This window comes from Boleophthalmus pectinirostris, unplaced genomic scaffold, assembly GCF_026225935.1.
Source record: "Boleophthalmus pectinirostris isolate CB_2022bp ecotype Guang Dong unplaced genomic scaffold, ASM2622593v1 HiC_scaffold_12, whole genome shotgun sequence".
NCBI lineage: Eukaryota > Metazoa > Chordata > Actinopteri > Gobiiformes > Gobiidae > Boleophthalmus > Boleophthalmus pectinirostris.
This window is the reverse complement of record NW_026571018.1, coordinates 38076365-38100164: the sequence shown is the minus strand read 5'-3', so window position 1 is coordinate 38100164 and position 23800 is coordinate 38076365. Positions and strand designations below refer to the sequence as shown.

At 41.2% G+C, this 23800-nt stretch overlaps 6 protein-coding genes and 1 pseudogene across 6 annotated transcripts in view; 4 read left to right on the top strand and 3 right to left on the bottom strand.

The window, feature by feature from the left end:
- The first annotated feature begins 4770 nt into the window (after positions 1-4770).
- LOC110160296 (histone H2B 1/2-like) lies at positions 4771-5507 on the top strand (annotated as a pseudogene).
- Positions 5508-5649: 142 nt separating this feature from the next.
- LOC129407431 (histone H4-like) lies at positions 5650-7124 on the top strand. The gene is given in 2 exon segments (XM_055148436.1): positions 5650-5989; positions 5991-7124. Coding segments are annotated over 2 exon segments (312 nt in total). The 5' UTR covers positions 5650-5830; the 3' UTR covers positions 6144-7124.
- On the bottom strand, positions 6987-12469 carry LOC110160297 (histone H2B 1/2-like). The gene is made up of 2 exons (XM_020924926.2): positions 12081-12469; positions 6987-7479 (listed from the first exon to the last, which is right to left on the bottom strand). The coding sequence occupies exons 1-2, from the start codon at positions 12449-12451 to the stop codon at positions 7443-7445; spliced, it is 408 nt and encodes a 135-aa protein (XP_020780585.2). The 5' UTR covers positions 12452-12469; the 3' UTR covers positions 6987-7442.
- Positions 8278-9078, top strand: LOC110160299 (histone H1-like). The gene has a single exon (XM_020924928.2). The coding sequence runs from the start codon at positions 8310-8312 to the stop codon at positions 8898-8900; it is 591 nt and encodes a 196-aa protein (XP_020780587.1). The 5' UTR covers positions 8278-8309; the 3' UTR covers positions 8901-9078.
- On the top strand, positions 9545-10012 carry LOC110160295 (histone H3). Its single transcript, XM_055148434.1, has one exon. It carries the CDS (start codon positions 9586-9588, stop codon positions 9994-9996), a length of 411 nt encoding a protein of 136 aa, XP_055004409.1. The 5' UTR covers positions 9545-9585; the 3' UTR covers positions 9997-10012.
- Positions 12470-14798: 2329 nt separating the features above from the next.
- On the bottom strand, positions 14799-15313 carry LOC110160298 (histone H4). Its single transcript, XM_020924927.2, has one exon. The coding sequence runs from the start codon at positions 15282-15284 to the stop codon at positions 14973-14975; it is 312 nt and encodes a 103-aa protein (XP_020780586.1). The 5' UTR covers positions 15285-15313; the 3' UTR covers positions 14799-14972.
- A 1003-nt stretch (positions 15314-16316) lies between these two features.
- Positions 16317-23800, bottom strand: part of LOC110160287 (organic cation/carnitine transporter 2-like) — a 28513-nt gene continuing 21029 nt past the window's right edge. Inside the window, exons 8-10 of the mRNA XM_020924917.2 lie at positions 22330-22512; positions 18263-18398; positions 16317-16507 (exon numbers count right to left, since the gene is read on the bottom strand). Of these exons, the coding sequence (XP_020780576.2) occupies positions 16429-16507; positions 18263-18398; positions 22330-22512 (398 nt within the window). The 3' untranslated portion in view covers positions 16317-16428. The remainder of the gene's footprint in view (positions 16508-18262; positions 18399-22329; positions 22513-23800) is intronic.

Here is a 23800-nt window from a genome sequence, read left to right as displayed (position 1 = left end):
AGAAAGATTTTATTGGAGACACGTTTTGCTTTTGTTTCATGAGTTTCGTTTGTGGCAGAATTTCCTTCATTTTACTGACAAAACCTTTTGCATTTGTTTTCAAAAAAGGCCTTTTTGTAAGGTTTCCTTTTACCAGACAGTTTCAGGACACAAGGCTGCACCTTCATGTTTCCTTTTATAATCCACCTTTTTCAGTGAACCATCACTTAAAACACAGACACAGAGTGAAATAAATGTCCTTTCAACAAAAGCATCATTATGATTTGAAACTCATCTCATAGTCGCTTTATTCATTTCAATCGACTTTGCACATTGAATCAGAGCGCGGAGTAAATATGCACCAGCAGCAGTTTCATTCACCCAACATTTACAAACCAACACATTTTATTTATTATTACAATAATGATTCCGTATCCACAAACAAGACTTACCTGCACTCATAAGACTCACCTGGACTCCTTCGTGCTGTTTGTCGCGCTGATGGTGATCCGGGTCCTGCTGCAGTTTTGGCGCGTGTTTCCTGAATTGCGCGGGTCCTGACCCGATGGCTCCACACCGCCTTTTCTTTCTTTGTTGTTAAAAACGTTGCGCTGCCGTGAGAGGAGCTTCCTCTGGCATAAAGCAGCGTTTGAAGTGACATCAAGAAGGACTTTAGTAAAACTGTCGACAAACAAAACGAGTTGGCTCGGCTCCCGGTGCCACGTCATCAGGTGACAGGTCCCTTACCTGTCAGGCAGGTGAGCGCCATTTTTAAAGAACCCAACGTGCATCTGTGCCCACGTGACCCACGCCCACCTGGTGGGAATCACCATGACAACCGTCCCAAGGTACCGCCCCCATAGAGCGATCTATCTTCCAGTGTTTCCCGTAGCACTTTGTAGTTAAAGCGGCGCCTTGACTCCGCCCCTCCGAACCGCGTGACTCCTGCAAAACTCCGGTCGCTGCCGCGGCTCTTCCGTCAAATTTTAGAACCTTTGTGGTCCACAAGTGAAAAAGTTTGCCCACCCCTGGTCTAACGTGTCATGTACACTTTAAACCAAGACTAAAACATAAACTATAACTGAAGACATTTCCTGTCACACACTTTGCTCTGGTTCACTGTGTCTGGGATAAAAATGTTCAATCAACCCACAGAATGTTATTTTTCACTCTCCCCCCGTCCGTCCTCTGTCCTGTGTCTCCTTTCTTCTTGTCCATGGCCGTCCCGTCTGCTCTTTAGGTCCATTTGTGTCCACATTACCTGGATAAATGTGGCCACTAAAGACACACTCATTTCCTCATTGTATCCGCGCTTTGGATCTGTCCCGGTTTGGCCTCCCTCTCCTGCTCCCGCCGAGCCGTTTATCACCCAAATCTCCTCCATAATCATATTCTGCTATCAGAGCCACAGTGCGGACGGGCTCTCGGCACACACTTTACTGCTGCGGTGGAAGGACACTGTGTGAGTCGTCCTGCACTTTGACTCTCAGAAATGAACAATGACAAAAACATCATTTCCATAGGAGTGGAACAGACCGGTACAGGAGGTGCAGTCTGTCAGGTCTTGGTCTGGGGTACAAAAGGGGCATTTTAAAAGTGTAAATGAATGACACTTAGCTGAAGAGTGTTGCCTTTGCACACCTTTGACACCCTGATGCACCCTCAGTGAGTTTGATCTGCCCCCGGGCCTCCAATCTCATCATGATAAAGTCCCTCTTCAGACTGGCAGAGCACAGTCCCCCGTGCCCGTCTCCATTCTGTCAGCCAGGCGGCGCAAGTGAGCGTCCATCTGCTTCCTATGGTCCGTGTTATCAGTGCCTCCTGGAACACAGTTTCTAAGCACTCACAGTGAACTTCAGCGCCTCAGTGTGATGTCACAGAGATAAAGGGGCCGTCAGTTGAGTGTGTGGACTCATAAATATCCTGGAACTCATTGTTTTCCTTTTACCGTGTAGGCAGAACCATGATGACACTGTTTTATAAAACATTTCTGGAATCAGTTTTAACGTTTTCATTGGTCTCGTGGTTTGGGTCATTTCTGCTAAAAACAAGAACTCCCTGAATCAGTTAAATGGGCGAGTTTGGTGATTGTTCATCCTCAGAGCCGCTGGACTCTCTGGACTCGAGACACTTACAGAGAAAGTCCCAGAGTATTTTAAGAGACGTGCAACATCCACTAAACTCAGAGTTTCAGCTGCTTCTCTCTGGTCAGAGGTTTTTAGTCCCAAGATCTAGAACGAATCGTTTTAAAAGGAGCTTCATTCCGTCTGCTGTCGTACTTATGAATACATTTTAATTTATTTATCTAAGATTGTGTGTTTTTAACATATTTAATATTTATTGTGATTTTAGCCAAGCATGATGGATGATTTGAATTGGTTGTTTATGGAACAAACCATTCTGCACTGGAGCATCTGTAACACTTTATTTTGTAATTGTGATTTTATGTGTGTTTTGTGGATGAATGAAATGTGAAATGTGAAATGTGGAACCTGCCTCTCAAATCTGCAAAGCAAATTTACCTACGGGTACAAATAAAGCAACCTGGCCTGACCTAACCTTCAAGCACCAGCAGAGGGAGACATGTACAGTTTAGTGCTCTGTTCACTTTGCTTTCTGACATATCCGTGATACATAAATATTTTGAGTTGATCTGCAATGTAAAAAGCTTCTAAGCTTCCTGAACCACAATCAAATAGAAGCAGTGAACTGGACAAAATGAAAAGACACTTGATAATCAAATGAAGAATATGCCAAACTAATCAGAATGTGCCAAAGTTTCTCTGGTAAAACAGTTTAATCAATTAGGACTCTACACCATCCACATGAAAACTCAAACTAGTGTGAGATTGCTGTCAGTAATGGTCATTCTCTCAAATATTCAGGTTCAACAGTTAGTTTGTAAATATCTGCCTGGAGTAAATCTTGGACCTCAAATACTGAAAAAAAAAAAAAAGAGTGGCAACCAAATGTGAGATTTTTGAGGGCCCACAGCACCTCCCTTAATAAAGAATATTTGACAACAGATTTACAATCTATGACCTACATCTACAACATCTAATCTACAATACATATTTTTTTAAAATCTACAATAATATAAATTTTCAGCTTCCTAGCTCTATTTTTCACAAAGATATGGTCTCTCAAAAAGTGAGCATGGCCCCAAAATTTCAACGGGCCATAACTCAGGAACGACTGAAGGGATTGAGCTAAAATTTTAGATTCTTTCATTTGGTAATTTTAGATTTTTAATTTTTTTTTTTTTTTTCCAGTCAAATCTGAGACGGCTCATCGAGGAGATTCCTCAAAAACGGCAGGTTTCATATGGACTGACCCTTCTATAGATCCATGATTCTTCCACAAACACGTGACAATGAGCTGTTTGTATCAGTCTTACATAAGAATTCAATTTAGGATTGTATGTGAGCTGTTTTGCTCTGTACATTTTCAATACAGGAGCGTGTCACATATGATTTTAACTAATTTATTTTTAATTTTAAGGAAATTTGAAATGACACTTCATTTTGATTGTGTCTGAACAGTTTTCAGGCTCTATCTCAGAACACTTTGCGCAGCTCTCATTCACAAACACACATGATCAGTGACTTCAGCTTGTTTTATCAACACTACAGTTGTGTCTCATGTGCTAAAGGACTTTGAGTTTCTACTGAAAGAGACAGAGTTTGGGTCAAACAGTATGGTAGAATTCAAAATCGACTTTGCTCTTGGTAATGTGGACATTTATATTTTACAGTACGCAATACAGACAGGTTTAGACAAAAACACAAAGCTTTTCCAGTCCAAAATACATCTGTGAACCCCAGTGTGAGGCTGCATTCTGTGTGGCCCCTGAGAGCAAATACTCAGGAGGTAAAACTCAGTTCATGTTGGCACAAACTTGAATCAATTTTCAAGCATTACTTTCAGATCCAAACTACAGAACACCTTTAACAGAACCCTACCTTTAACAGATCAGCTTTTTAAACACAGGTTACAGCTGTACCTCTTTCTGCAGGAGTGATATCTGTGTACATAAACACCGAACACTCTCACAGTCCACAGACCAAAGACACAAAGGACAAAACTGAACACACACAGAACTATATTTTATAAAGAGACACAGAGGCGCTAGTAACACAATGTAAAAGTCTTCTGAAAGACTAGTGAAAACCTGTGTGAGCCAGGTTTTCATCCAGAGACTGTGAGACCCCAGTCGGACACAGTCTGATAAATGACTGTTCTATCTGACACATATTTACTTCACTCTCTAATTAACATCCTGGACCAAGTCTCTGACCTTAGTAAAAGTTGAGTGTAGTATTTATTCCAAATTACAAAATGCAATGTATGTAATGTATGTTCAGTAAACTAAAATAGTCCTACTCAACTGTGCCTTGGTCACAAATAGAAAAGTGAGGAGAGACATGTTCAGTTGGTCAAGTGTGACTCTGAGTTCCCACCTCTGATAATCACACACCTCATTTAATCCAGTGAGTTTTGCCCGTCATTTTGGAAGCCATTATATTTTTAACGCTACTGAACAGAACAATTTTCTTGTAATAGCTTCTACACGTTCTAGTATGTCAACTGAATGGAACAAGAGAACTGTTATTATTAATGTGTATTGCCACGTTCGGGCCAAAGGGGGCGACAATGAGAAAAGAAACAAAATGAAAAAAAAAAGAGAGGAACGGCAATCGACCAATCAGATGTGAGGATCGGCGCAACTGTTTTACATGAGGTGGGTATTAATAGAGCGAGTAGGGGGCAGCTATACAGACATTCGTTCACCTGTTTGCAGAAGAACACGTCATGCCTGATCCAGCGAAGACCGCGCCCAAGAAGGGCTCCAAGAAAGCCGTGACCAAGACCGCCGGCAAAGGCGGCAAGAAGAAGAGAAAGACCAGGAAGGAGAGCTACGCCATCTACGTGTACAAGGTGCTCAAGCAGGTCCACCCCGACACCGGCATCTCCTCCAAGGCCATGAGCATCATGAACTCCTTTGTCAACGACATCTTCGAGAGGATCGGCAGGAGAAGCCTCCCGACTGGCGCATTACAACAAGCGCTCCACCATCACCTCCAGGGAGATCCAGACCGCCGTGCGCCTCCTGCTGCCCGGAGAGCTGGCCAAGCACGCCGTGTCCGAGGGCACAAAGGCCGTCACCAAGTACACCAGCTCCAAGTAAACTGCGCCTTCTCACATCCCAAAACAACGGTCCTTCTCAGGGCCACCCACTTCTCTAAAAGAGCCGTTTCTGTTAAGCGTCAATCAATTGAACTTCCTCACTGTGTGAGCCCTTCACCAGACCTTTTCCTGTTACACTGAACAATGCCAGCGCGAAACACACGAGATTGACTTAACTGTATTAAACCTGTGTAAGATGTAAAATATATTGCATGTAAGTCTGGTCTGAACATTGTGTTCAATACATCAACTTAATCAAAAGAACCATTTATTTTCCTGTCAAGTAACTGCTGGGTCCACAGTGCTTAAAATAAAATTAAAACAGAATTAAAAGGGGAGAATTTAAAGCTGAAACTGGTCTTTTTCGTGAACTAAATCGGTCTCTAAAACTGATGAGGGGTCTATACGTATATAGATGATTAAGATATTTACTGTTGGATTAGATATATCGTATATTTTAACACAATGCGCTTCATTGTTTTAATTTTTGTTCCTGCTGGAAAACCACCGCTGGGATGAAGCCCCCTAGCACGTGCCTATTGTTGAAAACCGGCCCGGCCCCGCCCCAAGACCGTTTTCTCCTACGTCCGCAAAAGCTTCATAAAAACAGCGGAGGCGCGCGGCACGACAGGCAGTTTTCACCGTCTACGAGAAAGCAGCGAAAATGAGCGGCCGCGGAAAAGGAGGCAAAGGACTCGGAAAAGGGGGCGCCAAGCGTCACCGTAAGGTTCTTCGTGATAACATCCAGGGCATCACCAAGCCCGCTATCCGCCGTCTGGCTCGCCGCGGCGGTGTGAAGCGTATCTCCGGTCTGATCTACGAAGGAGACCCGCGGTGTGCTCAAGGTTTTCCTGGAGAACGTGATTCGTGACGCCGTCACTTACACCGAGCACGCCAAGAGGAAGACTGTGACCGCCATGGACGTGGTGTACGCCCTGAAGAGACAGGGCCGCACTCTGTACGGCTTCGGAGGTTAAACTCACAGCACCGACCCCAACTAAACCAACGGCTCTTTTAAGAGCCACGCACCAACTTTAAAGCAAAGCTTCCGAATTACCAAACCACGAATATATTGTGCTTCTGTAGTTGGTGTTTTTTTTCATGAGTTAATTTTAGTGACACGTTGATACTAAAGCTGTAAGTTAAATTCTACAAGAATTCCTTTAGCTTATTAGTAAACGGGCTGACATTTTTAGCACATAATTTAAAGTAATTGGCTAACAAATAAAGTATTGAGCATAATTTTGTAGGTGATGTTCCATGAAATCATAAAATAGACTTTAGATGGCTCATCGCAACTGACTCGGGAGCGTTTTAAAATAATGCACAGCTACATTACTCATTACTGTCCTCGTCTCACCATGTACTTAAAATATTGAGGGCACAAAGCAGTGATTACTGTAGTTCCATCCACAGTTCTACAGTTTGTTCATAAGTTATTCCTAAACTCAAAGAAAAGCATTATTACATATCACTGAGCTTAGAGCTTTAGTTATTTGTTTTTATATTGTTGTTACAAAAGGATTAATGTAGTGCATGTTATTTGTTAATACCAGCCTATTTTTTTCTATGGTTACAGAAAAGTTGATGAAAGACCAAAAATTATTTGTTCTAATATTTGTTCAAATTAGGAGAGGTAACTTACCAAACTGTGTTAAACTCTGTTGTCATTATTTTATGTATTTGCAAAGTAATGTGACCGCTTGTACTGCTCTGGAAGTTAAACAGAGAGAGAACGAGTATCTGTTTAAGTGAGGACAGATAGAAGTACAGACTAAAGTGCAGAGAAAAGACATCAAACAAAAAGAAAATACTGCTGCTGATTATAAATATTTTATTCTGTATTCATTTGGAAGTACACTAATGCATACGAGCCGAGCAGATCTTCTCTGTCTTTTAAGTTTTCACGGTATTGAGATTGTGAAAGTTGGAGAATAAATGTTGACTCATGAACATCAGTATGGAGAGTGAAGTCTTTTTTTTTCTGACGAACCACTGTAGCTACGCTTAGACTCTTCTCACACAGCAGGAGGAACCACAGACACAGAAAATATCCACTCTATTTCATTCAGTAATTCAAATACATCCTGTACAAAATACAAATGTAAATATATTTGAAACCTGTTGTATTGAAGGTGTGACTTGAAGTATGTATTTAATTTAATCATTAATAATTATGTGTGTTGGGCAAAGAGGCAAATGATTTTATGTAACACAGGAAACATATAAAAATACAAGACTTCAGCAGTGAAATAAGGTGATAAAGGGTCAGTAGTTCAATGAATGCACCCAAGAGAGATGAGTCTGTGGCATCTGCAAAGCAAAAACAGAATCTGAGACATTTTACATGAAAACAAAAAAATCTGTTAATGACAGAAATCACATAATCTAATAATGATCTGACTTTTGGGGTGTGTGGACAGCACGACATTGCTCTGATTATCAAATACTCCTGGTGACATGAGTAAACAAAATGCATTCAGTTTCAAAATAACTTTCAATAAATCAGACTACAATTTACTTCTAAAACAGAAAGTTTGTCAAAACAACTAAAAATTGCAATAATGTGCAAGTGTGAGGTTAATATAATTAGAGTGTCCCACATACATGGACATGAAGAGTCAGCAGTGCTGGAGTGCAAACTGACAGAAAGGCGCCTCCGCACTTGTGTTTACTACTGCCACGAACTCGGTGAATTACAACTAAACTCTGACGCCACAACGCGAGTTTAATCTGTAGGTTTAATGTTTGACGTCTCTTTATATGATCTAAACACAAATTGTTAATTATCTTTCAAAGATTTGTCCGATTTAAGGCTAAATGTTGGAAAAAGTCGAAGCAGAGTGTCTCTCTTGTATGCGCACGGGCAGGGTTTGATGGCTTGTAATTTTAAACGCAGGACTTTGTGCGAATGTGGCTGTTTTAAATTAAAATATATAAGTCTGAACTAAAGGCTGATCTAAAGAAGCTCATCTAAAACATGTCGTATTTGTGTGTTTTGAAGTTTAAAGTGTGAAGAGAAAACACAGAGCGGAGCCTCGGCCGGTCGGCAGAGGGGGTTGAGTCTCTACGGTTCTCATGTGTGTTATAAGTCGAGCGCGCGCGCGCCCTGCTGCACTCGCATCTCACCTGATTCTAGAAACATGACAGAGACCGCTCCTACACAGGCCCCCGCCGCGGCCAAACCCAAGGCCCCAAGGAAGAAGGCCGCAGCCAAGAACGAGGGCCCCAGCCTCCAGAAGCTCATCACCGGCGAGATCGCTGCGTCCAAGGAGCGCAAAGGCGTCTCCGTGGCCGCCCTGAAGAAAGCTCTGGCCGCAAAGGGCGTGGATGTGACCAAGGCCAACAAGCGCATCAACACCGCCCTTAAGAAGCTGGTGACCTCCGGCGCTGTGAGCCAGACCAAGGGCACGGGCGCCTCCGGCTCTTTCAAACTGGCCAAGAAGGAGGCCAAACCCAAGATCGTGAAGAAGAAGGCCGCTGCAAAACCGAAGAAGCCTGCGGTAAAGAAAGCAGCCAGCCCCAAGAAGAAGGCTGCCGTCAAGAAGCCCGCAGCCAAGAAGCCCAAGTCCCCAGCCAAGAAAGCGGCAAAGAAGGCAGCGCCTAAAAAAGCAGCAGCCAAGAAGCCCGCAAAGAGCCCCAAGAAAGCGGCGCCCAAGAAGCCTAAGGCGGTGAAGAAGACCCCCAAGAAGGCCCCCGCGAAGAAGGCCGCTCCCAAAAAGGCCAAGAAGTAAAGTCTCAGAGACTCCCACCACAAAAAGGCTCTTTTAAGAGCCACCACTCCCTCTGAAGAGCTCATCTCTCTCACTATGTGCACGATCACATTATTTAGGATATTACATGACGTATTGTATTTTATTTGGGAGCCCCATCCTGCGCCATTAGTTCTGTTAAAATATCACAAGCCATAAGAAGTATAATTAAAAACAATTTCATCAGTGCATTGAGAAACTTCAGAAATTCATATTATTAAATGAAGGCAGTAGGAAGTGCTGCAGCTCCTGTTGTAGGCGTTTATATTTTATCAAACACTTTGATATGAAAGTTGAAACGAATGAGAATTGTAATACATTCATTTATATATATATATATATATATTAATAAAATTATATATATCTATCTATATATATATAATGTATATATATATAGAGAGAGAGGGAGAGAGAATGAGAAGTTGAAATGGAGATAGTTTTGTCATTACACTTGGGGACCAAAGGAGCTGTTACCATTTCAAAGACAAATGTCATCATTTCTAATAACTCGTTCATGAAAGAGCGCGCGAGACAAAGGCGTGGTCAAAGTTTGAATTCAGAGCGCGAGCCCCGCGTAGCCAATCAGCTTCGCCCTGGTTTGTATAAAAAGCCTCTGCCTCCGTTTCCCGCTCACTTAGTCTCAGAGTGAACACATCGAGCTGAAAACATGGCCAGAACCAAGCAGACCGCGCGTAAATCTACCGGAGGAAAGGCTCCCAGGAAGCAACTTGCTACAAAAGCAGCTCGTAAAAGCGCTCCGGCTACTGGCGGCGTCAAGAAGCCTCACCGCTACAGGCCCGGAACTGTGGCTTTGAGGGAGATCCGCCGTTACCAGAAGTCCACTGAACTGCTCATCCGCAAACTGCCCTTCCAGCGTCTGGTGAGGGAGATCGCCCAGGACTTCAAGACCGACCTGCGCTTCCAGAGCTCCGCCGTTATGGCTCTGCAGGAGGCCAGCGAGGCCTACCTGGTGGGTCTGTTTGAGGACACCAATCTGTGCGCCATCCATGCCAAGAGAGTCACCATCATGCCCAAAGACATCCAGCTGGCCCGCCGCATCCGGGGAGAGAGGGCTTAAGTTCTTGACTGAACCTACACAACGGCTCTTTTAAGAGCCACCTACAGGCCCGGAGGGTCAAACTTCCATGAATAACACTATTACATAAGCTTGCTTTTTTTTTTTTTTTTATTTAATATATATATAAACTTGCACAGTGAATTTGTACATACTCTCAATTCCAAATTATAATATTGTGTGTGTATATATATATATATATTTAAAACAAATGTATCTGTTCTGAATTTGTTAACTATTTCAAAAAATCCAGGAAATTCAACTTTTTTTCCCATAACTGCTGCAGTATTTCATGAAATATCAATTGTAGCTTGTCTAAAGTTTATTTATTTACAAATATTTAATAACATTTAATATGAGATAGCCCCCCCGGTTCAGAAAAAGTCAGGTCCCATGATTTAAAAATGTTAAACTCCTGCTGTATATTACATTTGATGATACCATGATACTTAAGTTACAACCAGAGTAACAAACAGAGAAGTCGGAGGAACATGTTCTAGTAAAAATAATTACTGCATTTATCAACTGTAAAGAGAAAAGTATTTTCTAAAAACATCAAGTCTGCGTCAAGTCCCAAGTCACTGACCTTCAAGTCCAAATCGAGTCCCAAGTCTTAGTCCGTTTTATCAAGTCAAGTCTCAAGTCCTAAAAACAGTCACTCAAGTCTGACTTGAGTCCATGTCACGACTCGCAGGTCCCCACCTCTGTTAAGACAGGAGACAATGTAAAATATAAAGACAGATTAAACTCTACATAAAAATACCAATAAATACCACATCTTCAAATATTTCACTCACTAACTTGTCCCAGACAAATCCTCATAATCTAAATAAAATAACTGACTAGAAGCCTTAATTCAGTCTGCACTGGTACTGATGTCTCTAAAGTTATTCTAAAACCTTTTCATTTCCACTATATGCTATACTGTATTTTCTTATGCACATCACTGCCGCCAAAACCACAAAGAATACTTCAGATGTGAGCTCAAAAATAGCACTAGCTACACTCCATCAGCTGCGAGCTCTAAATATAATTACAGTGTAAATATAAATTAAACCAAAATGTGTGAAGGGTGAACCCTGTGATAGTTACTCCGCAGAGAAAATTTGCCTTTTTTTTTAAGAAGTGCGTGGCTCTTAAAAGAGCCGTTGGTTTAGTTGAGGTCGGTGCTGTGAGTTTAACCTCCGAAGCCGTACAGAGTGCGGCCCTGTCTCTTCAGGGCGTACACCACGTCCATGGCGGTCACAGTCTTCCTCTTGGCGTGTTCGGTGTAAGTGACGGCGTCACGAATCACGTTCTCCAGGAAAACCTTGAGCACACCGCGAGTCTCCTCGTAGATCAGACCGGAGATACGCTTCACACCGCCGCGGCGAGCCAGACGGCGGATAGCGGGCTTGGTGATGCCCTGGATGTTGTCACGGAGAACCTTACGGTGACGCTTAGCGCCCCCTTTTCCGAGTCCTTTGCCTCCTTTACCGGCCGCTCATTTTCGCTGCTTTCTCGTAGACGGTGAAAACTGCCTGTCACGCTGCGCGCCTCCGCTGTTTTTAATGGAGACTTTGCGGACGTAGGAGAAAACGGTCTCAGGGCGGGGCTGTTTTTTCACCAATAGGCATCGGCCACCGGGCTTCCGCTCAATGGTGGTTTTCCAGCAGAAACAAAAATTAAAACAATGAAGCGCATCGTGTTAAAATATACGATATATCTAATCCAACAGTAAATATCTTCGCCTATATACAGTTTTAGAGACTGATTTAATTCACGATAAAGACCCGTTTTAGCCTTTTATTTGTTAAAAGCAGCAGTTAGTCTCACAGGAATTGAGGAAACAAAAGCGATGAGAACCAGAACCTAAGTGTTAAAGTGTCATAATTAAAGACAGACTTACTTTACCAGTTTAACACTTTACACAGCTGGTACAGCTGGTTACATGTTTTGCGCTAGCTTTGTGCAACAGGAAAGCTCTGGTGAAGGGCTCACGCAGTGAGGGAGTTCAAATTGATTGACGCATAACAGAAACTGCTCTTTTAGAGATGTGGGTGGCCCTGAGAAGGACCGTTGTTTTGGGATGTGAGAAGGTGGTTTACTTGGAGCTGGTGTACTTGGTGACGGCCTTTGTGCCCTCGGACACGGCGTGCTTGGCCAGCTCTCCGGGCAGCAGGAGGCGCACGGCGGTCTGGATCTCCCTGGAGGTGATGGTGGAGCGCTTGTTGTAGAGCGCCAGGCGGGAGGCTTCTCCGCCGATCCTCTCGAAGATGTCGTTGACAAAGGAGTTCATGATGCTCATGGCCTTGGAGGAGATGCCGGTGTCTGGGTGGACCTGCTTGAGCACCTTGTACACGTAGATGGCGTAGCTCTCCTTCCTGGTCTTTCTCTTCTTCTTGCCGCCTTTGCCGGCGGTCTTAGTCACGGCTTTCTTGGAGCCCTTCTTGGGCGCGGTCTTTGCTGGATCAGGCATGATGTGTTCTTCTGCAAACAGGCGAACGAATGTCTGTACGGCCGCCTGCTCGCTCTATTAATACCCGCCTCATGTAAAACAGTTGTGCGGATCCTCACATCTGATTGGTCGAGTTTATATATCCCTCTGTTTTCTTGTTTCTTTCTTACTACCGCCCCCTTTGGCCCGAATGCGGCAGCACACTGTAGTAATTGTCTCTTTGCAGAGTCTGTTATAATGCTAATGACATTAGACTTCAACTTAGACAAACTTTATTGATCCACAAGGTAATTTACTTGGACACAGAAGCTCACATATCATATCATATTACAATAACTCTGAGTAAAAAATATATAGAAAAAATGGTAATACACTTCTAAATACGTAGTAAAAAAAAACATGGCAAAAGATTGGTATCAATAAGACATAAATGTAAATTAAGTAAAAAACAAATATCGTAATATAAATACAGTATATCATAATTATATACAAGAGGTCATTTTAACATAAAAAAACAAAAACAAAAAAACATGAGTATCAATTATTGGCATTAATAATGATTTGTATAAACCTGGGGTACTTGCCTTGAATATGATGCCTTTTTGTAAATTGAACTCAGGAGAACATCATTGCTTACTCACGAATACAATATCCAATACAAGTAGCACACCCCTGTCTCATAGGTTTATGTGAATGTGAGTGATTGTTCACTCGAGGTGAAATCATTAGTACAAGACAGAACACAGAAGAAATAGGTTTTCTATTGATGTGCACGTACCTATGTTGGAAGCACTGGCTGCTTTGATTAGATTGATATGTCTTGTATATCTTGTTTCTATTTTTTTTTTTTTTCAGGACAGAATAGTAGGGGCCCTCTGTCACCTATGATGTGCCATCACTTTTTGTTCACACCATCTTCTCTGCCGAAAGGTGTGCCCTGAGAAATTTCCAAACTTATGAAGCCACCAGAGCTCTCCTCAATGTCTCAGCAGAGATGACCGGGTCAGTTAAGGATGGATCATGGATCTGGGATGGACCCATACTGATCTGACTAGAAAGCACATAGAATCACTTCAGTGTGAGTGTCAGCTCCTTCAGAGTGAACTATATGAACTGAAAGAGAAGTTAAACTCACATCTCTTTTTAAATAAAGACATGCTAAAGACACTTACAAGACTACACAGTTATCAAGTGTTTACGGTGAGATTTGATCTGGTTGAGCCAGCTCTCAAAGACACTGCACACTTGACATGTTTTCAACAGCTGCTATTACATTACACACATGACACTCTGAGATTATTTATCAATTTCATTTTTGTATCTATTCGGTATTCATACTTCTACTATTCCCAGTGTTTTGACAAATGTCATTAATGTTATACATTTTGGTACTAGTATGTGTGTTTTGGCCGCAGAGAGTATGTTCAAACCTGCCTGTGTGTTTCAGAAAATCTTTCAAACATTGTATGTCAATCATAGACTATTTACAGATATGTGTGGATAAGACTCAATATTTAAATGTAAGGGCACAAATGTACACTCAAAATAAATCCCACAGCACAATGAAATACCTCATAAGCATTACTCCAAAAGTTGTGATCTCCTTCATGTCAAAGGGCTGGTGTGGGCAGATAACACTTTATTACAGAACACAGTGGCTTCTTGAATCATCTTTACCAGGAGATTTAATCCTTACAGGCCGAGGCTTCACAATTCAGAACCATGGTTTGATGGTTTGTGCTATGCAAATGTTGAAACACCTTCCTTCACCCTACACTCAGTCATTAACTGTGGTAAGCTCAGAGACACTCCTCTTGTCTGAAGGCACTTGGGCTGCGTGATCGTGTAGAATTCTGATGGCTGCTCTAGACACCCCTTTTCAGTTTTTTGTTGTTTTTTTGCAGGACTGGAGAAACAATTTGTGATGCCTCTTCATAAAGTGCCTCACCCAGACAATATGTGAAGAAGTCCCCATTGTTGAAATTGCACTTAATTTGAAGTAACTGTTGCCTAATTGCCTATATTTTCTGTTGCTTGATGTGGCTGCACTTTGACTATTTACCTAGGAGCCATCTGAGGTTTAATTTAAGAGAATGCCAGACACGTTCCATTCAAATCAGTATTTTGTTAAATGTCAGAAAAAATGCTTTCTTCGTATATAAATTGTCTCTGCTTTCGGGATGGAATTTTCTGTGTGTCATTAGTGCTACTTTGATTCAAGTCAGTATTTTATGATTAAAGATGGCATGAATTTTCAGTAACTGCATATTAGTGGTATTCTGAAACTCAACATTAGTCTCAAAGGATCAACATTAACATCAGGAAAACCGAAGTGTTAGATTGTTTTCTGCACATATTACACCGTGTGAACCTTTGTACACATTTAATTAACATTTTACAGAGCATAGGTGGAGATGAGCGTTAACTAATTTAATGTCACATTCTTTAGCCAGAGATTTAAACAATTATAAGAAGTTACTCTTCCGTGTGGTGCGTGGCTCTTAAAAGAGCCGTTGGTTTAGTTGAGGTCGGTGCTGTGAGTTTAACCTCCGAAGCCGTACAGAGTGCGGCCCTGTCTCTTCAGGGCGTACACCACGTCCATGGCGGTCACAGTCTTCCTCTTGGCGTGCTCGGTGTAAGTGACGGCGTCACGAATCACATTCTCCAGGAAAACCTTGAGCACACCGCGAGTCTCCTCGTAGATCAGACCGGAGATACGCTTCACACCGCCGCGGCGAGCCAGACGGCGGATAGCGGGTTTGGTGATGCCTTGGATGTTGTCACGGAGAACCTTACGGTGACGCTTGGCGCCCCCTTTTCCGAGTCCTTTGCCTCCTTTGCCGCGGCCGCTCATTTTCGATTTTTAAATTCAGGTAAAATTTTGTGCTGCTTCTTATATTCGGTGTTTGCGGACGTAGGTGAAAACACAGACCAACCTGAAGCACAACTGCGCATGTGTGAGCGCTTCCCTTCAGCTATTGACCGTTGATTGGTGGTTACACGTTTTAGGTACGTGATGATGTCATACTCCCAAATGAGGGAAAGGCACAGATTTGTCTTTTGATTACGTTGTACTTTACCATAAAATATCCAACAGGTAAATTCATAAATGTTGAACCTGATATTTTCATTTATGATTAAACTCTAGAATTCACTGTATAACATTTTTAACATCATATCATGGGATTTTAACCAACTGAGAAGTGCAGCATGTGTAGTCTAAAGGACACAAGTGTGAAATGAGCTGTTTTTCTTTCCTATATCCATGGTGACAATGCATGAGGCCAGCTATGGAGTCAGTTAAAGAGCTATGGACATTTGAGTGGCTACGGGTTTTTTACATCATTTGTGGCAGCAAATGTCGCACAAGACCTTCAGGGGAAATCCTATGAGGAAATGGACCTTTTTGTCACCAACTGAAACTGTGGAACACTGGACTCTGCTGTGACGCTGAGGAGGGACACTTTTGTCTCTTCCACAGGATCTGCTGAGCCTCCCTGACCAGTCCTCCTGTCAAACTGACCTCAGACACAAAGGACACTGAGTGGATATGTCGCTGCAACAAAACTTGAATTTCCCTCAGGATCAATAAAGTATCTCTCTGGAATCTGAAACCCAGCAATAAACATAATAAACATGTCATTTTTATTCCATGGTTTTCATCAAGAATATGCTCACCCCAGAGAAAACATTTTATTCACTTGAACTAGTATGAAACAGTAAACATGAGGATATAAAACGATGTGCAGTAAAAATGCTTTGATTGTATAGTACAAACTAAATATTAACGCACACGTTATTATTTAGTTTTTCATTAATCATATAATAATTAGCCTATTAATTATTATACATTTAACGTTTATCAGAGCCTTAGAATTGTCCCTGACCATGGCTCAAAACAGTCCAGTCTTTTACTTCAGTTGCACCTTTGGCATTATTGGACAAAAAGATGGAGTGTATATTTACTGTATTTGATTTTGGATATGGGCTTCATCAAATTATATCGAAGACTTTGTTTCTATTGGTTCCTCTTCTTCTTTGTCGCCCGTAGGTTCATAAGGCTTGTTCACACAGCAGCTGAAGAGGAAAGGAAACGGTCAATCCACATTTAATTACATTCAACAATTACACCATGTTTTATCAGGTCAAATGACGTAGAATCTGAAGAAAAAACAAGGCAGGTTATCATGCATTAAACTGATGCGAGCTTTGGGATGAACCGTTTTTGACTTCAACCTCTAAAAATAAACTAGAAAAGAAGAAACTAGAACAATGTTGTGTGTTGTCACTGAATGAACGCTAATTTGATTTTGATTTTTCACCTTCAGGCTTACATATCAATCAAAATTCAGCCCACTATTTATATTTTTTTAACTAATTAACTAACTATGTATGTATTTATTTAGTGCTACGGACTTGGAAGACTCTGAGGCTTTCTTTTCTAAACTGATGCTACACAAAACGTTAAAACAGTCTGCTACATTTGTTTTTAATCGCTGCTTTTGCACGTGAGCATTTTTTCTCCTTGGGGTTTTAATTGTGATAAATGTGATAAACGTGCATCGGGGCTGGCGGCAGTTGTGACATACAGGTAATTTCATGTTACTTAGCAACCGTAAATTACACAACAGTTATGGGTGGACTAATAAATAAATGACAACAGCTTTATATTGTTAAATGTCAGAAAAAATGCTTTCTTTATATATAAATTCTCTCTGCTTTTTGGATGGAGTTTTCTGTGTGTCATCAGTGCTACTCTTCCTGTATTTTTTTAAGACTATGATAAACACTGAGCACAAGGATGATACTTTTATAACTTTTTGTCTTCCTTTGGATCATTTCTTGTTTAGAGCTACAAATGGAAATGATGGAGTCCACGTTTAGACCGGGATTAGATCTGGACAAGGGTGGAAAAGTAACGAATTACATTTACTCACATTACTATAACTGAGCAGTTTTTGTGAGTAGTTTGTAATTTTTTAAATAGTTTTTGAAATAGGTCATTTTAGTTTTACCCGAGTACATTTTGACCCAAGTATTTTATTGCATTACGTTGGAACCTGCCCTTGTTACTGAGGAAAATCAGATTGACAGAGAATAAATAAACAAACAAATAAATAAATAAATAAATGAAAGTAAATTGTGCAGGTTGTGCATGCGGCATTTTCACTAGAGAGTGTACAATTACTGTGCAGAACTGTCACTTTATCTCGGATCAACTTGGATGATGCTGGTTTGAGCCACAGATCGAGGTCGTGATGGACAATATTGAAACAAACCCTTGGCCAAACCTCGGACAGATATTTGTGTTTAAACGCAAAATAGTAATAACATAATAATGCAAATGCAGTGTTAAAATAGTCAGTATTAGTGAACGAAGTTGTCTTTAAAATGTACAGAGTTTGTACTGTATCACCTAAAAGTTGACAAAAACAACTCGTCATCCTTTTTTACATCAAATAACTCAAAGTAACTCAGTAACTTTTACACAAATTACATTTTAAATCAAGTACTTTTTTTTTTTTAAACATTTACACGAGTAGATTTTTAGATGGTTACTTTTGCTTTTACTTGAGTAGGAATTAATCAAAGTAAAGATACTTTCACTTAATTACAATTTGTCAGTATTTCTTCCATCTCTGGATCTGGAATAGTCGTGTTATGGACCTGCTTTAGATCCGATGGTACTCGGAAAACTGAAAAATTTGAGAGCCACTGTTTTAAAATATTATTACAATAAAAAGAGCAGAAAGTCAGTTGCCGTGCTTTCACTTCACTCTCAAAATGGGCCTTCAAATTGTGCCTAACGTGTCCGTGTGGTGCGCGTCGTACCCGGGGAAAGGCTGCATCTGGCCCACGGTCTCGGGCAGAGGAAGGCCGTGGCTCTCCGGCAGCAGCAGACTCATGACTCCAGTCACAACAGTGAGGGCCCCCATCAGCATGTACGGCAACGACACCCACAAGCTCCCTGTGGAAAGAAACGACAAACTCAGGCTTTCACAGGGGAGAGAGACACAGAGACAAAGACAGAAGAGGGCAGAGAGAGCAACAGAAAGATGGGGGGAGCTAAAGAGAGAATGAGAAAGGGAGGGAGATTGATTGATTATTAATCCAGAAAGAAATGTCTCAAGATAGAATAGGTAGAAATGCATAAGAAATTCAATCTTTCAGAGACAGAGAGAGACAGAGAGACAGAGAGAGACGGAGAGAGTGGGGAGGGCAGAGCATGACACAAAAGCAGCGGAAGGAGGCGGTGAATGTAGTCGTAGATTTTAAGACAATATGTGCCACTAGACTTTGTGCTAGTCCTAAATAAAGGCTGTATTTACATGACGTCCCGACCGCCTTTATTCCTGAAGTGTAATTCACTCACTTAAACCCTAGAGGGAGCCAACAGAGGAGCTGACTGAGGAAACAGAGGAGCATAAAACGTTACCTAACCCGACCTTTTCACCCAGTAACCCCTATTTCACCAGGAGACCAGGTGTCTCTTACATATCAACAACTTTTTTTTTTTTTTTTTTTTTATTCCAAGGAAAAATCAAATGTTTTCTTGTGAATAAACAGTAATCATGTTAAAATATTTTATAGAAGCAGTTAACATGACTTCCTTTCATATAATGCAAAAGTCTAGTTTCACTCTGTTCCATGTTGTGATGTCATGAAGTGGTAGTTTTCAAGTGAACAGCTCCTTTTACCTTTAGTCCAGTAGAGACTGACAGTTATAGGATTGGAATGATCCAAATGATTCTAGTGAAGGTTGTTGTGAAGGCGGCCTTCTGGTGGAACTCACACATTTTTGATGCTTATCTCAAGTGCTCATGTTCATATATTACACTCTTATATGTATGTGTATATGTAATCTAAAGCTACGTTCAGACTGCAGGGCCTAACGCTCAATTCCGATTTTTTTTGTGAAATCCGATGTTTTGTCGAGGTTGTTCACATTTCCAATTAAATGTGACTTGTATGTGACTCCAGTGTGAACAGTAAACAGCCCGAAAGTGTCCCACATGTGACACTGGAGACACGACGACGTCAACCGCAGTGAGCGTCTCTGTGTTTACAGAAGTTGCCCAAACATGGACGCAGCATCGAGCACCTGGAGATTTTAAAGTTCCTCTCGTACCGGAGCCAGAACATGAACAACTTACTTGTTTTAAGGAGGAGATTGAGAAGGAGAAGGACGAGGTTTTTGGTCGTGGTGTTTTGTGGTTCAGTCTGTTGAAAGGAACGTGTGGATGTGGAGACGGAGCCAAGAGTGGTGAGTGGAGATGTGCTTCACTTCAGTGACATGGAGTTCATTAACAATTTTCACCGACTTCAGCGCAGAATAGTGACGTTTGTGTCTTGTTGATAACGTGTAGGTCGAATTAATGCACTCTGGCCGTTCACACTGAAGTCACATGTCAAAAGATCAGATATGTATCAGTTTCAGGAGCACATATCCAAGTGTCCTGAGTCACATTTGAAAAAATTGGATCTGTGTCATTCAGACTGTCATTAAAAGATCAGATACAGGAACATAGAAGCCAAAAAATTGGATTTGTGTCACTTCAGGCTGCAGTCTGAACGCAGCCTAAGTTTGCCATATATGTATGACCACATGTTTCATATATTATTATTGTAGCTTATCCCTCTGAATGAAAACTGACACTTGAACTGGCGATTTTTAGATTTAATGGCAATAAATCCTTCAATCCGCCGTAAGAGCTAAAAGGAATACAAAATACAATGTATAAATACGCATTCACAAAAGTCAATGCAAGTTTGATTAATATTTACATTAATCTAGACAACATCAATCAACAATAATAAAAAACTAGAGACACAAAATTATTCAAAGAAATATTTACATCAATAACATACCTTTGTGTCTCTTCAGAGGGAAAGCTAAACAAAAACTTAGAAAAATACCAAAATATATGTGTACACATTTGCTCCGTAACGTTTTTCCCTTCTCGTTGTCAAGGTAATTAGACGAAGATAAACCCTTCAAAATAAAAGCGCTAAACATAAACATGTAAGTTAATGGTGAACAACAGAAAATGGTGCAATATAAAAATAATCATAAAAAGTCACAAGAGATTTTAACAAGACAAATTATACTATAGGTTATTTACTATTATTATTATTATTATTATTATTATTATTATTATTATATTGTAACATCCCTTGTGTTTGCATACATGTCATATAGCAATGTCTGCACGTCCTCCTTAATGCTTTAACGGTTTTCTTTTCAAGTTTCCATTATGTGACTCATCATAAACAGACAGTATCAGTCGTAAAGGTCTTTTACAACTGTGCTGATATGACCTGTATGCAAACATCAGGTATTCATACAACACACGTGCAGACACTGCTACATGACATGTATGACCACGTCCTTTGTGTTTGCATACATGTCATATAGCAGTGTCTGCACGTGTGTTGTATGAATACCTGATGTTTGCGTACAGGTCATATCATCACAGTTGTAAAAGACCGTTACGACTGATACTGTCTGTTTATGATGGGTCACACAATGGAAACTTGAAAAGAAAACCGTTAAAGCATTAAGGAGGACGTCGTGGGCAGCGCGTGGTTTGATGTGAAGACTAAGTTGGAAAGTCCGGCACGAGCAAACAGAGACGAAAACATGTAATATTATGTCTGATGAAGAAACGTCAGCAGAGCAGGACTCCAAACACGATAAAAGAAGACCCCCCCCCCCCCCCAATGCTTTGATTTGTTTAAGATTAGCCCCTGTCTCGTCTCGACAGGGGCTCCAATAACACAGACCTCCGTCATTCAAAGTTGATGTTTGGATTCCTCTTTAACAAGGGGAATAGACTCCAAAAACATGACTTTTGATCCAAGAGAGGTGACTGGGGCCTCTCGTTACTCTGATGGCCTTGGATAAAACTTAGTAACTTAACCCTCTGCTCTGAATTTGGAGATTGCATTCTAAACTGTAAAACTGTAAACCTTAATTCTTAGTACATTATGAATGTATAACTATACAGAGGTCCCCCCCCCTTGTGCAATAGTCAATGAGCCACATTTAGGAGGTACTTTTAGTGTACTCATCTCACTGTGACCAGAGTCTCTGAACCAGGTGAACTGGAAGGTGTGATAAGTGAATCTGTGATCCTGAAGAGTTACTTTTGACTTATCAACGCCAGAACGGACCTGGAAGAGAGAGACCGGACCATCTGGGTAAGTCCAGGAGCCCTTAAAAAATGCTATGAGAACCGGTTCACTGTAGATACTCTATCAGGAAAGAGAGTTTGATTTCAGGGACCAAAATGAGTTCCCCAAGAGGCGGACAACTTGAGGGGTTTATTTTTACGTGAGCGCGATGCAAGTTTCGGCAACATCCTCACTATTAATGAAACTCGGTAAACGCATCAAGGTGCACGTCTAAAAATACAGTGGAGCACTTCCTGTGTTATGTTACGACATCACAAAGTGGAACAGAGTGTTTTCTGTTTGAGAGAAGAACTTGGCCATATATGCAGGGTTTTTGTGTAAACACGTGTCAGGTATGTTTTTAATGAGGAAACATTTTAACAGTATAAAGCATAAATAGGCCCTTTAACTGTGCACATGGTGTTTTAATATTTGTATTTATTTACCTTTATTTAACCATTAACCAGTATCTACTGTTTTTACAAGCTTTTTCTAGAGCAAACTAGGTAAATGTGCAGCTTTCTGCTCAAAAAAGTAAACTGAGAAGGGCTATGTGCTGAAGGCCTATATACTGGTAGTTGGTGACATCACAAAAGACTGCCCTGACTGCAGCTTTTCACCTTATCACAGTTTGAAGTGTGGACACCTGTTAATCCCCCAAGTGGCAGCTCTATTTGAAATGTGTTTGTGAGTGAAGTTCGGTGTTTAGTCTCTTCATTTCTTACTTAAATAAATGAAGTACGGTGCGATGATGCTGCCGAGTCGCGCCGCCATGGAGCAGGTGGCCACTGCGGTGTTCCTCAGGACGGTGGGGTACAGTTCGGCGGTGTAGGCGTAGACGATGGTGAAGGCTGCGGTCGCCCCAAATTTACCCAGCATCTCCAGGGCGGTGGCGAGGGCCGTGAGGTCTACGAGAGAAACAGCACATTAGAGGAGACGTGAGCGGGCCTGTCATGATGAATACTATCCTGGCTTTTGTTCAATATTTGACAGATGGAACAATTATCTTTGGATGTATTATGTTATTAGGTTCTTTTTTCAGACCAAGAGTTTTGTTTCATACCTGACAGTTTCACCACCAGTGAAACCGTACAGAAAACTCAGACAATTACTCGTCCACCCGAAAGATAAAATAGAACCGGAGCATAAATGTAACGTCATATACGAAATACCTGCATGTCCTGCAATAAAACACACATCGGGGAAACAGGGAGGGAGTTCAGTACACAAAAAAAGGAACACGGAACAGAATGCGAGAAGGAAACAGCGAAGGCCTGTACACGAACAACAAAACACAAAGCAGAACAGGAACAACTCAAATCGGCCGTTTCTGACCATTGTAAAAGAGAGAATCACACTATAGACTGGGATGGAGCAAACATCACTGGGACAGATAAAAACAAACATCGGCACTGGATTAAAGAGGCAATCAAAATACAGCAACGTGCCCACGGGACGATAAACCGGGACGAGGGGCTTTTTTACTCTCACACACCTGGGATTCTGTCCTGAGGAAGTGGGACTGCAGGTGGCGCTGTCGTCCTGCCTCCACCGGTAGGAAGACAGAGACAAAACCTGTTTAAATCAACTGACCAGACACGTCACAGCAACATCACGTGACTCTGAGGAAGACGCCTAGTGAACAGAACAAACTGTCAGGTATGAAAACAAAACTCTTGGTCTGAAAAAAGAACCTAATAACAATCGGTAACACTTTATAATAACTACACCTTATTTCTCCTTAATAAAGCATGAACAAAGGCTTAATTAATAATGAACAAAGACTTAATTAATAATGATTCACGCTTAGTAACTACTTAATTACTACCTTAATTAGCACTTGCACTTAATTTGCCTGTGCTGTAAATAGTTACTCATAATTATTTCATATTTAATTACTCATGGACTAACCATTTGAGCATTTATTAATCATTAGTAAGCTATGAGAGAATGATTTACTAATAATGTAATGCAATGATAATTCAGGCAGCTGTTAGTTAAGTCTTTTTGAGAGCTTTTCTAAAGTGAAGACTAATCATCCTTTATTAAACATTTACTAGGCATGAATCATTATTAATTAAGTCTTTATTCATGCTTTATTAAGGCTAAATAAGATGTAGTTATTATAAAGTGTTACCCATAAAATATAGCAAGACCAAATGAATCTCATTGGACAATTATCTTTGGAGGTCAGTG